The sequence below is a fragment of the Branchiostoma floridae genome, chromosome 6 (assembly GCF_000003815.2).
Source record: "Branchiostoma floridae strain S238N-H82 chromosome 6, Bfl_VNyyK, whole genome shotgun sequence".
In the NCBI taxonomy this organism is placed as follows: Eukaryota; Metazoa; Chordata; class Leptocardii; order Amphioxiformes; family Branchiostomatidae; genus Branchiostoma; species Branchiostoma floridae.
Genome location: NC_049984.1, coordinates 10,265,370 through 10,280,018, shown reverse-complemented (window position 1 = coordinate 10,280,018; position 14,649 = coordinate 10,265,370). Strand labels below are relative to the sequence as shown.

General features: G+C 40.6%; 1 protein-coding gene across 1 annotated transcript; it reads right to left on the bottom strand.

Moving 5' to 3' along the window:
* Positions 1 to 2,520: 2,520 nt before the first annotated feature.
* LOC118418087 lies at positions 2,521 to 14,533 on the bottom strand. The gene is made up of 16 exons (XM_035823915.1): positions 14,390 to 14,533; positions 13,855 to 13,963; positions 13,287 to 13,461; positions 12,547 to 12,790; positions 11,932 to 12,109; positions 11,696 to 11,818; positions 10,957 to 11,359; positions 10,403 to 10,596; positions 8,545 to 9,540; positions 7,540 to 7,827; positions 6,674 to 6,964; positions 5,928 to 6,179; positions 4,195 to 4,678; positions 3,914 to 3,939; positions 3,680 to 3,841; positions 2,521 to 2,948 (listed from the first exon to the last, which is right to left on the bottom strand). The coding sequence occupies exons 1-16, from the start codon at positions 14,483 to 14,485 to the stop codon at positions 2,521 to 2,523; spliced, it is 4,449 nt and encodes a 1,482-aa protein (XP_035679808.1). The 5' UTR covers positions 14,486 to 14,533.
* Between the last annotated feature and the right edge of the window lie 116 nt (positions 14,534 to 14,649).

The following is a 14,649-nucleotide window of genomic DNA, read 5'->3' as shown; positions in this document are numbered from 1 at the left end:
CTTTCGTTTGGCCAGAAGGACCCATTGGTATTACCATGTACTGCCTCCATCCACACTGACATTCTTCTTGTTGGTTATTACTCTCACAGGATGTTTTTCCGGAATAAAACAGAGCAGCTGTCTGGTGAACATAATATGGCCAACAGTGAAGTTTCAGCAGTGTTAAATACTGCAGTACTGTCAAGAGTTGGAAGGTGGGGTACATGCCTTGCCATCGTAAAACCGAGACCTAACATTCAAGTAAGTGACAATAATAATCGATACACCTTTCTGTTCATCATCATCACAGATATCCTTTACATGTCTCATTTGTCGAACGTCGTACAACATAGGATGAAAATTCGAATATGGTAGCCTTTCATAACATAGCAATTCACAGGAAATGTGCACCCAACCACTTCTATCGGTTAACACACGAAACATTCACGAGGTAATAATATAAACACATGAAACTCTTTGACGTACATGTGTCAATGGGGACCCCTAGCGATTCAAGTTATTTTTGCCTCTGCAGATTCGGATCTTACTTGCAATAATAAATTTCAGCCGTTGGGCGGCGCTTTTTAACCGTGTGATTTGAACACTTCTTAAAACTCAAATGTGTTTAAAAGTCATTACTTTACAGTAGCTCCTTAGTGTGTAATATAACCGTTGTTCAACCTAGCAGCATGGCAGTTACACATTGTAGTCATTACCTCCATGATATGTCACCCTCCATGATATTTTACCCTGCGTTTGTGTGTCTGTCTGTCTGTCAACAAGATAACTCAAGAACGGCTGGATGGATTAGTTTCATACTAGTATTTGGTGTGTTGGTGGGGTGTGACGAAAGCTAGAAGTGATTAGATTTTGGGCCCCCTAGCAACTTTCCTTGGTACTGCAGCGCCACTTCTGGTTTTGCTATCTCGTGTTCTGAACAAGATATGGTCCCAATTTTGGGGTGTTAGATAGCTCTTGTGCTCAGGAATAAGTGACATAAGTTTGGGCCCCCTAGCGTCTGGTTTTGGGATAGCAGGGGCATTTTTGTCAGAAACTTCTGAAGTGGATAACTCAAGAAGGAAACAATGGATTTTCATGATTTTGGGTATGTAGGTACCTTAGACAGTGTTATACAAGATAAAAGACAAATTATGCAAAATTAGATTACATTTGCATAATTAATGAGCTTATGCTATCATAGCAGTTTTTCAATGTATCTCTTGTACCCGACATGATATGGTTTTGATATTTGGGTGGTAGATAGCTTTCAACGTCATGGCAAAGTGGGGCAAGTTTCAGCCCCCTAACATGTAATTGTGGAACTGCAGGGGTGTTTTTGTCAAGACACTCCAAAGAGGATAACTATAGAAAGGAATGATGGATTGCCATCATTTTTGGCATGCAGGTAGCTTAGGCAAAGATGTTTATAATGATATACATTTTATGCAAATGAGGACTTAATTTGCACAATTAATGAGGAAATTGTACAATTCCATTGTTTTCAATAGCTGAACTTACGTAAATGTAACACATGTAATTTATGATAGGCGAGAGATAAGCAGATACCAAATATGCAAGTGAGGAACTGATTTGTATAATATATACAGAAATAGCAAATCCACATAATGACTAATATTGAGAATTTCATAATTGTGACATGTGTACGTTAGTCAATAATGAACATCGCCATACATAAATTATGTAAATGGTAGTCATTTGCATGAAATTTACAAAAGCTCTAAATTTTCATGGAGGTATGAGGTCGCCGAACTCTAGTTACTAAAATGAAATTGTTCATTAATAGATATATCTTAGACCCACCAGTTTGTGTGATAGATTTAGTGAATCTGAACATGTGATAAAAGTATGGATGCTTCTTAAGGATGGACTACTGCTGATATGACTCTGATCTAAGGTCCTTTCAGAAGACAGTGTCTTGGTTGTTCCTTCCATCTGCTTTAATTTTACTATGATTAAGTAGCATTGGACAATTGACACCTGTTGCGACACATGCATGAGACACTGAACACATCTCGTCAGAATAGGTCACATTTATTAAAAGCAACACCAATTCAACATGCAGTCGTTATCATTTGTATGTTTAAAGTCACAAGGACAAGGTTTGTATAACTTCACTCACTACACAGCAACTTACCAGACCATTGATAAATCCATGGCAAAAATATATGACTTTGAGGTTATGAAACACTGGGTTATTTACATGTACGTTATGTCTAACATAGTTTTCAGTAGCCACCAATATATATGAATATGGCTTTAATCCACACATACATACTTTTCATTTGTGATAACTTCTCTAGACTAGTACTGTTATCTGCCAGATAAATTCTGAATAAGGTAACGTTATGAGTTTCTCACTTGTCAACACTCTCACTCACTGTACAATGAGATCATAGCTTTACAGAGTTCTTCTGGCTTTGTCAACTTAACACAAGATATGTTATATACAGAATAAAATAGCAGCATTCATTTCAGTTGTTAGCTGTTGAGAAATTCCATCAACAATCACTCACTAACTCACTAACAATCTGACTCTACAATCATGTTGGGTACCTGTGGGGGAAGTATGCCCTTGTCACGCACTTCTCCCTTAGGTGGGATAGTTGTACTTGGTAACATTACAAAACTGGCATCCATTGGACACCCCTTTGGGTCCTTGCAATAGGAATCCCATGCTGATATTCTCTGTTTGGACCAGTGTGCTGGAATGATAATCCTATCCGATTTTGCCTTTAGGTCTTTAGGGAAACCAAACTCATCACTTCCAATAATCTGCTGTATGTCAGCCTTGTCTACAAATGGCTTCACCTTGGTTACCTTATCAGACTTTCTCTTCTTGCAGTAGCGATTCACACCTAGTACAACTCCAGCCACTACAGCGAGCCAGCAGATGAAGCCAACTGCGAGGAATACTTCAGGTGGAAGATGAAAGGTGCTGTCCTGTGGTCCTGCATCAACCGGACGGAATAAATGTGAAAATAAACATTTACAACTCAGACAGCTGTCTAATCTATTACACATATAAGGACAAAGAAAAATAATCATATTCTCCTTATCTTTTCAGTTCATAATCATGTCCTAAATTTCATTATACATCAAATTTTATTTTGAAACATGAAATAGTACAGTAGTTTGTTTGATATCTCTGCAAGGGGAAGGCTGTCATGCATGTCAGTGAATTTAAAAAAGAAACTTCCAGAGGAACTCATGATTAGAAGAATGTGCAAAAGCCTGAGTGTTCTTCATGATTCTTAAATCTAATAATGACTTTTTAATCCCTAGAGAGAATTATACAAATCCTAAGCTTTTTATAAAATCAGTCAGTCAGATCACAATAAATGACCCATTGGCCTTATTTCTAGCTTTACTACATTTGAAAGCATGACAAGATGTCTGTAGCTTAAAAATCAAGAAAAAAAAATCAAATTTATTATAAAGTATCAAAAACCATTTTAAGTTGGTATGAGGTTCACTGCTTGTGAAAACTTTGTCTTGGTTGAACTTGATTGACAAGACCAGATTGATGTCATAACATACCAAAACAAAAGTGACATGATGTTGACATGTACAGTTACACCTCTGACTTAACGTTGCATCCTCAAAAGCAGTAACTGTATGTTAGCCACAAAAGCAGTAACTGTAGATATGTTAGCCAAATTGTCATTTTAACGGCACGTACCTCGACATTCATCCTCACTGGTTGCCCCAGTGCCGTTGGTTGACTTTCCATCAGGACATGGCTTACAGGTCATCTGTCCAGTCTTGTTCTGGTATGTGCCTTCTGGGCAGCTGGGACACTCACTGTCGATGCCAATGTAGTGGCTTCCCTCCAAACATGGGTCTGAAAGAGATGCACGATTGTGTAAGTTGCTATTCTGTTTACATTTAATAGCACTACTGTTACACTAACAACCTCTCCCTAACATGTGGAAAGAGAACCTAGATATAGTGAAACATTTTTTATGAGGGGATACTAATTTTCATATCCTCATGTATTACTTAATAAATGTTACTTTATGGTCGTAGTATATAATTTGAAAGGAGCACTTACAATTTTCAAATACAATTCAATCCCTACAACTGGATAAAAAAAGGGAGATTTACTTCCAGATGTTTTGAGTGACACTCTTCTTCAGCGTCGCTTAAAAATTTGAATATTGTTTACCTGGATGTCTAACCTTCATAAACACTTACAATTTCATTTTAGAAAACAAACACTGGTACTCACAACATGCTCCAGCATAGAAGATATGTCCCTCCGGGCAGCCCCAGTTGCCAAAGTCAATTGTGAAGGAGGTGGGGTCTGCTGTGTAGTTGGTGCCATTGATTGGTATGACCAGAGAACCAGACTCCACTAACCCCTGTATCATGCTTATAGTTGTGTACACTGTTGTGTTGACCTTCTGAAATGTTGTTGCTGGGTCATAGTCTTCAGCTGCAGTTATCTTTATACTGGCCCATAGTGATAAGTCACTACTGCGACGTTTTCGATTTGGTGTGTCAGCATTGTCACCACAAATAATGTCAAATTTACACAATGTATAGTGATCATTACACAGATTGTTTAATACAGCTTTGATTTCATTAATAAGTTTCTTGTTCATGGTTTGTTTCACACATTTTTGCTTGAATTTGAAACGCACATCAAACGATATCCAAGTGGCGTGATCTCTGAAATCTACAGGAGAGAAAAAAAAACAAACATATCAATCATCTAACTTCTGTACCCACATTTGGCCGGAATTACAACATGATGTTCTGCTACTCTCCAAACAGTCTCAGGTTTGGCTCTGGCTGTTTTGACATTTTGGGGGGCATTGTTTCATGTTTTCTATCTTGCACCGTTTTCTTCATGTCCACTGGCTGAAATTGTCAAAAACATTCAGAGCCAAATCTGTGCATGGAGAGAAACATTGTGCAACATATTGCTAATAAGATTATAGTAAATCTGCAACATGCAGTCCTTAGCCTGGGTTATACACATAGCCTGAAACATGGCCTCACGGCCTCCTAAGTGATTCGGAAGATGGTTGCCTGACATTTGGCTCAGTCGGCTGGTGTTGGGCTCAGTTGGCCTGTGCTTCACCGGCTGTGCCAGCCAAATGTTTTGGAATTTTCAAATCATTCAGCTGTGGACAGGAGTCTGGAATTGATTGGCTGGTGTTTGGCTGGTGTTCAGGAATATTAGTCAGCAGTCAAATTTCACCCATAACCACGGCATAACCACTGTACTGCTGACTTACTCCTAACTTAGGTTCCCAATCTGCCTACAGCTTGCCCCAGATACTTAGAAAGATTTTTGCTAAGTTTAAACTTAATCTCAACCAAGATGAACAGCTACCAGAATGTGCACCAACCACCCCTGGCCTTGACCTGAACGACATGCAGCCTAAAATACAGAAGAATCCTAGCTTACCACATAAAAGTATGAATCATTCTGTTTAAAGTTCTATCTCTTTTCATAAAAATTGCTGCTTTTTCTCAATTTAATTCGGGTGGAAGGGTTGGGAATCAGTCAGGAGGGTCACTCGGCAGTCTGAAGCTAGAGGTTGGGATATTGGGAGTTAAGGTTAGCATTTGAAGCTCGCTTGGGAGAATTCATTTACTAGTTGGGACATGTTCACGACATGTTCTGGACTAATTGTTATTAATTACAGAGCTAAAAGATTGGCATGGCCAAAAAGACTTCATGACTATTGCCAACCTTAGTTGGCTAGCATTCAAGAGCTGTTTCACAGCCGTTTCACAGTCTATATATGTGTAACCGGGGCTTAAAGGACAGTCTTTTTAACATGGGATTGGTAAATTGCTCTTTGCTTACACTGACAATTAGATGGGTTAGCAGAAACTTTGACGTCCCACAGCATCAGAGCTACAGTTTGGACACTATTAAGATCACTTGTTAATGTCAAAAAGTTCATACTTACAGCAATAATTATTCAGGAATTTATTATTGTTGAGGAAGTTTGGTTTCCATAGGCCAAGCTCACAGGTGAATGTATGGCTTTTATCATGTAGTACTTCCAGGTCAGCTTTACCCATTCTCTCGCTGAAGTGATAGATTCGACCAATGCTTCTACATTCTTCTTTGCAGAAAGAGGTACACTTTTGATCTTCATTCTTTGTCCAGACACATGCCAAGATACCACATCTGGGGGCATATGTTGGAGGGTCACATGCTGAAAAAGGAAAAAATATTGATAACAATAAAAATCGAAACGTTATCAAGTAAAGGTAAAAAACACACCTGGAGTAAATATTTGATGACTAACCCAACCAGCCACTTAGGAAATACAAATAATCTCCGGATTAACTGACAGAACTAAACAGTGGACGTAACTGAGAACATTTAAAGCAGAAATTGATAGATGGGAGAGATACCATTGGTGCAAGCCTTTATTGCTTTATATCAAGAGACCTATTTAAGTACAAGTATATAAGAATACTTTTCCGCAAATAAGCTAACAAACCAAAATGGATTGCATGTGTATTTGGGAGATCATGCAAAAATTTTCATGAGTTGGTGCACTTTTTACTTCAGCTGCTCTCAATTTTCCTTTGCAAGTCAATAGGCACACTTTCATGACAAGTATACAGTCCAATCTCAGTGAGACAGAAGACTATTAGTTCATCTCTGAGGAAAGAAACATGTTCTATCTGAAATATTTCTCACCTGGAGCCACACAGCGAATTGTGGTGTTGCATGGCTCTGATGAATGAGTACTGTCATCTTCTGCTGTCCACTGGATGGCCACTTCATCACCAATGCTGATTTCAGTGAGACTCTCAACATTGTCAATGCATTTTGTAACTTTCACATTGTCCTGAAACCATAATGCACTACAATTGTTTTTCAGTTCTGGGAGTAGGTTCACATCTACTCCAGCACAAGATTCAGACCCAGGTAAAGCTTGGATATCAATTGGTTCATTGGGGCAGGATGTAGCAACAGGTGGTGACACATCTGAAAAGAGGAAAAGAAGATCAAACAGACTTTTAAAAGGAAGGACTTGATACAATCACATAACATCTTTTCAAATTCACTAGAACAGCACAGGGGAAGCTTTCTCAACTTAAGGTCACTTGAAAATTGTATAAAGTTGCATATGGACAATGACAAAGGAATTTTCAGATTTAGAAAACGAAACTAAATGCACAAAGTCATATAAGAAAGCAATTCTCCTTCTAACATCACAAAACCCACACATGAAAGCTAGTAGAAAATGCGGGACCATTCGTCTTCCACTGTCTCTGAAAAAGATTAGTCAAACCCAATAACTCAGAATCTAGAGTTAGCTTTTAGACTAGAGTAGACACTTGCTATATTGTTTTTTTACACTGTTTGAGCCTATCATGTTACGTGCAATTAGCCCACAGTCAAGAATTCGCAATAATCTTTAGTTATTATTATAACATTTCCAGCTAGCCATGTAAACTGTTTCCACCCTAATGGACTGCTTGCTACAAGCCAAAACTTCTTTTTTAAACAGAAAATTGACAAATGACAAGAAAAAGACTGGTTGTTTTGAAGTTACTCACCATGGAGTTGTATGTTGACACCGCAGATATTGCCATCCGACACAAATAGGTAAGTGCCAAATAGGAAATAGCTGGAGCCATTTGAAAACTGCAAGCTACCGTCCTCAGCATTGAATGTTGTACTTGTGTAAGTCCCACCATCTGGTAGGTTGTTACTGACATCAGTCAACAGGTCACCATTTTCATCTCTTGCCACCACATATTGGCTGAAGTCTACTGTTACGGAGGAGGAAGTGGACGGAAGATCCAATGTGATGGCTTGACATTTCACAAAACAGGGATAGCTTGCTGTGAATTAATAAAAGAAAAATGTCAGGCAACAACAAAAACATTTCAACAGTGTTACCATGCAAAGTAAAATGAAGAATCAGCAAAGTTACAAAGAATGATCCCCATATATAATCAATCATGCATTGTCCAATGTTATGATGCATTCCCCAAAGGTTACATTTCATGTTTCTTTCACTTAGTACAAATGTAGGTAGTGACACCAGCTGAATATCATCTTTCAACAGTTTTGAAATTTGTCTCAAAGCCTTTGTTAGCTGACACCACAATGGTTTCACTGTTGTTTTAGAGTCCTGAACATGTTTTGTAATATACAAAAGTTTTAAGAATCAATGGGAGGTGTTCTAACATGGCATGAATTTTCACGCATAGAGTTTGTATACATGTAGTTAGCGGCACGAGCCGCCAATACACAGAGGCAGTTAAGCAGTTATCATCACTACCAACATTATTGTTAGAATTCTGTTTTTAAAAAAAACATGAAGTGAATATACTTAAGTATATTTCGAATGCAAATAACAGCTGTGTGCATACCTATCTAATCAGCAAGGTCAGTGGCAACAAATGCAGTGTACTTTAATAAGATCAAAAAATTTGTGCCATCTTAGGGGGTACCATCTTAGGGCACCTCCCCGGTTACATTCCTCAGAAAAAAGTCTGGTAGGCCTGCTGTAATCTTTGCATTATTGTCTAGCTAGCAGGATAAACTTTATTTACCTCCTTTCACACATGTGAATGGCTGTGTAGTGGTATCCATTTTTGTGGTGGTAGACACATCTGTGGTGGTAGGCACATCTGTGGTGGTCAGGACATCTGTGGTGGTAGACGCCTCTGTGGTGGTAGGCACATCTGTGGTGGTAGGTACCTCTGTGGTGGTAGGCACATCTGTGGTAGTAGGCACATCTGTGGTGGTAGGCACATCTGTGGTGGTAGACGCCTCTGTGGTGGTAGGCGCCTCTGTGGTGGTAGGCGCCTCTGTGGTGGTAGGTACCTCTGTGGTGGTAGGCACATCTGTGGTGGTAGGCACCTCTGTGGTGGTAGACACATCTTCTGTAGTAGTAGGCACCTCTGTAGTGGTTGGCACATCTGAAATGGTAGGTACCTCTGTGGTGATAGGTACTGCTGTAGTGGTAGGCACATCTGTGGTGGTCAGGACATCTGTGGTAGTAGGCACATCTGTGGCTGTGACCATTGTGGTGGTAGGCACATCTGTGGTTGTAGGCACATCTGTGGTGGTAGGCACATCTGTGGTGGTCAGGACATCTGTGGTAGTAGGCACATCTGTGGCTGTGACCATTGTGGTGGTAGGCACATCTGTGGTTGTAGGCACATCTGTGGTGGTAGGCACATCTGTGGTACGTATACCTGAGGCCGTTTGCACATCAGTGGTCACCGTGATTGGTTCCTCACTGGTTGCGTAGTTAAAACTTGTTGTAGGATTTGGGGTAGTTGTAACAACAGTGGTTGCAATAAGCTGTACAGGTGTTGTCGAGACAATGGGCCATGGTTGGTCAGTGAAGTTGGAGTGATGGCACACATGTAGTTCACTTGGCCTGATGAGCCCAGCTGTGAGAACCTGTACTACACCACTGCCTAGAGTCATCATCTTAACACTTTGTTCTGCCCAGTCACTCCACAGTAGGACATCCCCAACCTTAGCCAGCCCGTACACGTGGCCACTGCTTTCATCCAAGATTACATTCCGATCTGAACCTGAAAACAGAAATTAAAGCATGTATGTCATCCTTGAGGCATTTATGCACACAAAACCTGCTAACAGACTGAATGTTATAAACAGCGAACAGATTATTATTGGTGGGCAGAGCACTTTGCACTGACATACCTGTAGGTTTTTATAGCTTAATACTATAAATGTTATGTCTGATATTTTGTGAGTAACTTCTCTGATCTGGTACTCAACAAATAAAAATGAACCTTAGCAGGGGTCTTCACGTTTTTCATGTTTTAGAAAAATCTTAAGATGCTTTGCAAAAATCTCAAGATATTTTAAAACATGCTTTAAAGTCAGGACCCATGTATTGAGATGTATGAAAAAATCTTGAGATCACTTCAAAGAATCTTGACATTTTTTTAAAGATCTTAAGATTGTTATGAAAACTCTCAAGATTGCTTCGAGCAATCTCAAGATTGTCTCAAAAGATGTCAAGATTGTCTCAAAACATCTTGTAATTTACCCACAAATCTTCAATTTTTTTCCAGTATCGATGATGCATGAAGACCCCCGCTAAGGGTGATAATAATCCACTGTGTAACAGAGACATTTTTCTAAAAAATACCTTTAAGCTGTAAACAGTCAAAAGCAAGTCCAAAGTGCTATGCTCAGTCCAATAATTATCTGCTCACTGTTTATAGAATTGTACAAAAATGTTTCTATCATACTTTTGGCATCTACTTCTGACCCTGTTACCAATGACAGCAATAAATTACATAAAACAGGTCACTGATGAAGAATGACACTTTTATTGGGAAGTCATATTGTACTTGTTTCTGATAAAGGTGAACAAATGTGCAAACCAATCTGTGCACATTTTGTGCTTTAGGCCTTTGAACTTACCATCCAACTGTGCTGCTTCTATCTTGGTATTGTTGCCTTCCCCGATGTAGAGTCTGCTGTCCTCGTCATCGACGACAAGTCCATTTGGCCAGACCAGGTCCCCTTCCACCAGGCTCTGCACATCTGTGGCATTCACCTCCATGGATGCCCGCTTCACAGCTGGACTCTCACCCCACTCAGTCCAGTACATGTAGCTACAAAGAAGACAGATAGTGTCAATGAAGGATATGTGCACTTTACCTACACCTCATGAACCAACAACAGGCAGAGCTCTATAATCATACTGTGTGCCTCTCTAAATGATTTCAACATTCCAATGATAGAAAATTTAAGACAATAGAAAAGTTGTAACAGTTGTATTCATCTGTCATTTACTAATCAAAGAAAGTCCAGCCAAAAGGGATTTGATTTTGCTGTAGTTAGAAGATGGGGTATTTGTTGTGGTTTGTTTGCACATGAAACAATGGGTTAGACAGGTGGAGCAAGCAGTTTTTGGTGGTTTTAAGTTTGTGGAGAAGAGATCACTGCAAAATTTCAACATTTAAAGTACTTACTTATTTGCTGGAACCACCACAATGGCTCTCGGCCTATCCAGCCCCTGTAGCAGGACTTCGTGAGTCTCCTCACCACCATCAAGTGCCATCCTCTCAATGGTTCCCCTCTCCCCATCCGTCCAGTACAGGTACCTGTGCACAGGATCAATGGTCATCCCGTCCGACACACCTGTGTCACTGTACACCACCTCCAGCCCTGTGCCATTCAGGAAGGCCCTGAGGATGGACCGACACCCCACGTCACTGAAGTACACCATCTGGGACTCTGTGTCGTAGGACACAGCCGCGATGTTGCTGTAGAGGTCGTGAACTTGGACGATGGGGTAGGGATATCTGTCAGGGGTGTCCATGGAAACCATGCGGATCTCTGTCAAGTCAGCAACCAGGAGAAACTGTTCTGGTGCTGAAGGGAGAGGTCGCAAAATATGATTTTTAAATGTTTACTCATTACAATATTTATCATACATTTTTTTGCGATAACCCTTTTTGCGAGACTGTAAGATTGGAATATCCATGCAAGAAATAACACAGCCTTTGTCCAAGAGAACTTCATTTCAGCTAATACGAGGTACAAGCTTAGTCATGCTGGATGATAACTAAGACTACATATGAGCCATGCAATAAATGAAGTCTACCCTCAGGGATGATGGGTCACTTCTGTGACCTTAAATTGTCACCACTAGTCTAAGAAACATTAGCTAACTGAACTTTCCCTTTAATACACATGTAGTAGACTTACCAATACAAGATTTGCCATCACTTCCAAGCACCAAACCTCCAACATCAGGGCATAAACATCTGTAGGACCCAGCAGTGGGGACACAGATGTGGCTACAGTCTTGTCCTGCACACGGGCTGGGCTCTGAAAAAAAGAAAGACAATAGTTATCATTACATGTATGTTGAACATTTTGTCACATTTAGATGCATACAATCTACTTAGGATATCTACAAATGTAAACCTGACCCCACACACCATCAGGAGTGGTGTATGACTTGTTACAGACAGTCACAGCCATGGGGTCTCCCAGTCCTCCCACCACCACATGATGGTCCCCTGTCCCCCTGTCTCCCTGGAACAGAGCACCTGTCCCATCCTCTCCCCAGTCTGTCCAGTACAGGCTGTCACCATGCATGGCCAGGCCAAAGGGGATCTGCAATAAACCAGTGACATTTGCATTAGCTAACATTACATTGCACTTCAAAAGCATACTGCCATAACTACGTCCTTGGTGCTGAACTCACATTCACACTGATCATCCTCCTACTGACTTCACACTGGTCCTGTCCCTGGTGCTGAACTCACATTCACACTGATTCTCCTCCTACTGACTTCACACTGTTCCTGTCCCTGGTGCTGAACTCACATTCACACTGATCATCCTCCTACTGACTTCACACTGGTCCTGTCCCTGGTGCTGAACTCACATTCACACTGATTATCCTTCTACAGACTTCACACTGGTCCTGTCCCTGGTGCTGTATTCACATAGACACTGATTATCCTCCCACTGACTTAACACTGGTCCTGTCCCAGGTGATTATCCTCCTACTAGAACTAGACTTATTGTTTCATGATTTTTTTACTTACTTGAAAGGGTAAATCCTGCATCAGTACAGCCCTGTTGCTCCCGTCCAGTTCTGCCTGTTCCATGGTTCCTGTGCTGTTCTCCCCACTTTTCACATGCGAGTCGACCCAGTACAGTTTGCCATCACCGATGGCCAGGCCATTGGGGTTCTCCATCTCTGATGACACAACAGTCTGGGGATTTCTGCCATCCAGGTCTGCCCTCAAGATCTTAGGCTCTTCACCCCAATCTGTGATGTACATGTGTCTGGCAAAGGAAAGAAAAGCACAAAATTGGGGTTTCTAGTACCCTGCTTGTGTCTTTATTCATTGGAACTTAAGAAAGTTTTTAGTTCAACATTTCAGCTTAACATTTCATTTATTTCAATGGAATATCAAAAGTCCCTATTGTCGAAAAAGTCTTTTCCATTGACTTTGAGACTTGATAATGGAACATCCATCACAAAAGCAAGTTTTAGACACAACTAAATAAAGTACTGCTTCTACTCAAATACAGCTGAAAAAGTACTGTAAATGCAGAAATGTTCACGGTGGATTCGTAGTTTTTGTGGTGACCACTTCACCGCGAACTTAAAACCACCGCGAACATTTTTCTATTATGGTATTAGACTGCAGTCTATGGTGTTACCACAAACTTAAAGCAACCGCGAAAAGTCCTTTTTCCCGCCACTGCGAAATCAAATCCTCGTGAACTTAAATGCATTTACAGTAAATGCTGATGTTGAAGACTTTTCTGCGCCTACCTGGCCTCCAGGTCCAGTGCTATGGATCTTGGCTTCTGTACACGTTCCTCCAGCAGTCGTCGGTGTCCTGTCCTGTCCAGCCCCACCATCTCCACCCTCCCCCAGCTCACACCTGTGTAGTGCAGGCCCAGGTTGGAGAAATACAGCCGTTGATTCTGCCAGTCAACTGCAAGACCTGTGTAGACAATGGGGAAAACTTCAGTTCACCTTCTTATAATGGCTGGGAGCTGACCAAGTCCTACCTTCCCCTACTCCGCAAAGAGGTGGGGGTGGGAGTTCTATGATTGGCTTAGGATTTGGGGGGCTGCAAGTCACGCAAGTCTTGGATCTAGTCTCATTATTTTGCTAGACTAGGTCATTCCCTGATCAAGATGTACTGAGCAGACATCGAAAATTTGGAGATACGTGTTTTACGTGTTTCCAAGAGTCACTTATTGAAGAATATTCTATTATCCTTAATAACTATCTAGTGCTATATTAGCATCATGGAGGCACACACTCTCCTCAGGAATAGTTTGATTAATATTTTGTATACTGGAACATAGGAAATTTGAAGCATATCCTATACCTTCTACTGATGCAATCCCATTTGTGCTGTCCAGGAACACCTCTGAGCCTGTCCCATTCAGGAAGACTCTGTTTATACTGTAAGTGGCCACATCACTCCAGTACACTCTCTGGGTGGAAACAATGATTATGTTTTTGACAAGTGTATTGATGTTAACTATTACACTGGCACAATGTAATTGGTGATCTCTAAGCAAACAAACAAACAAAAACATAACGGCATGTAAACATTCAGGTACTTGAAGGACTTTTATCTCTATCATGTGCATCTTCCTGTAATTACAGTTACAATATAGAAACATAACTCAGAAATTACATTAAGCAATTCATATCAGTTAAATAATATAAAAATGTTAACATGCTGACATGACTTCTATCTCTACCAAATATGCATCTTCACCTTAGTAGTAACAGTGACATTACTCAGATATTATGAGACTTTGCATTTGAGCTATTAAAACAAATTATATTATTAGAAGAAATATTAATCTCAGCTGGCAAACAATGAATAGGTTCTAAAGTCAATTGGAAGAGACCTGTTCCACAGGATCATAAGCCACAGCCACCGGTCGCACACCCTGGTCCAACAGGACAGGCCTGGCTGCCATGCTCAGGTCAGAGGTCAACATCATGATCTGTCCTTCATCTGCCTTAGCATACAGCAGGAACTGGCGCCCTGGCTCTGTGGATGGGAAAATTCACCCGATGATCATGATAGAAAGAAAGGCATTAAATTTTACAATGCAATCCTCTGAAAACTGTCCAATACAGCTTTGAACACAATTATTGTTGGTAG

Coding starts and splice junctions, on each gene's coding strand:
- LOC118418087 (XM_035823915.1), bottom strand. CDS start 14,485: ATGATGTTGACCTCTGACCTGAGCATGGCAGCCAGGCCTGTCCTGTTG. Junction 13,462..13,854: donor TGGGATTGCATCAGTAGAAG/GTATAGGATATG, acceptor TTGTCTACACAG/GTCTTGCAGTTGACTGGCAG. Junction 10,597..10,956: donor GTGGTGGTTCCAGCAAATAA/GTAAGTACTTTA, acceptor TCTTCTTTGTAG/CTACATGTACTGGACTGAGT.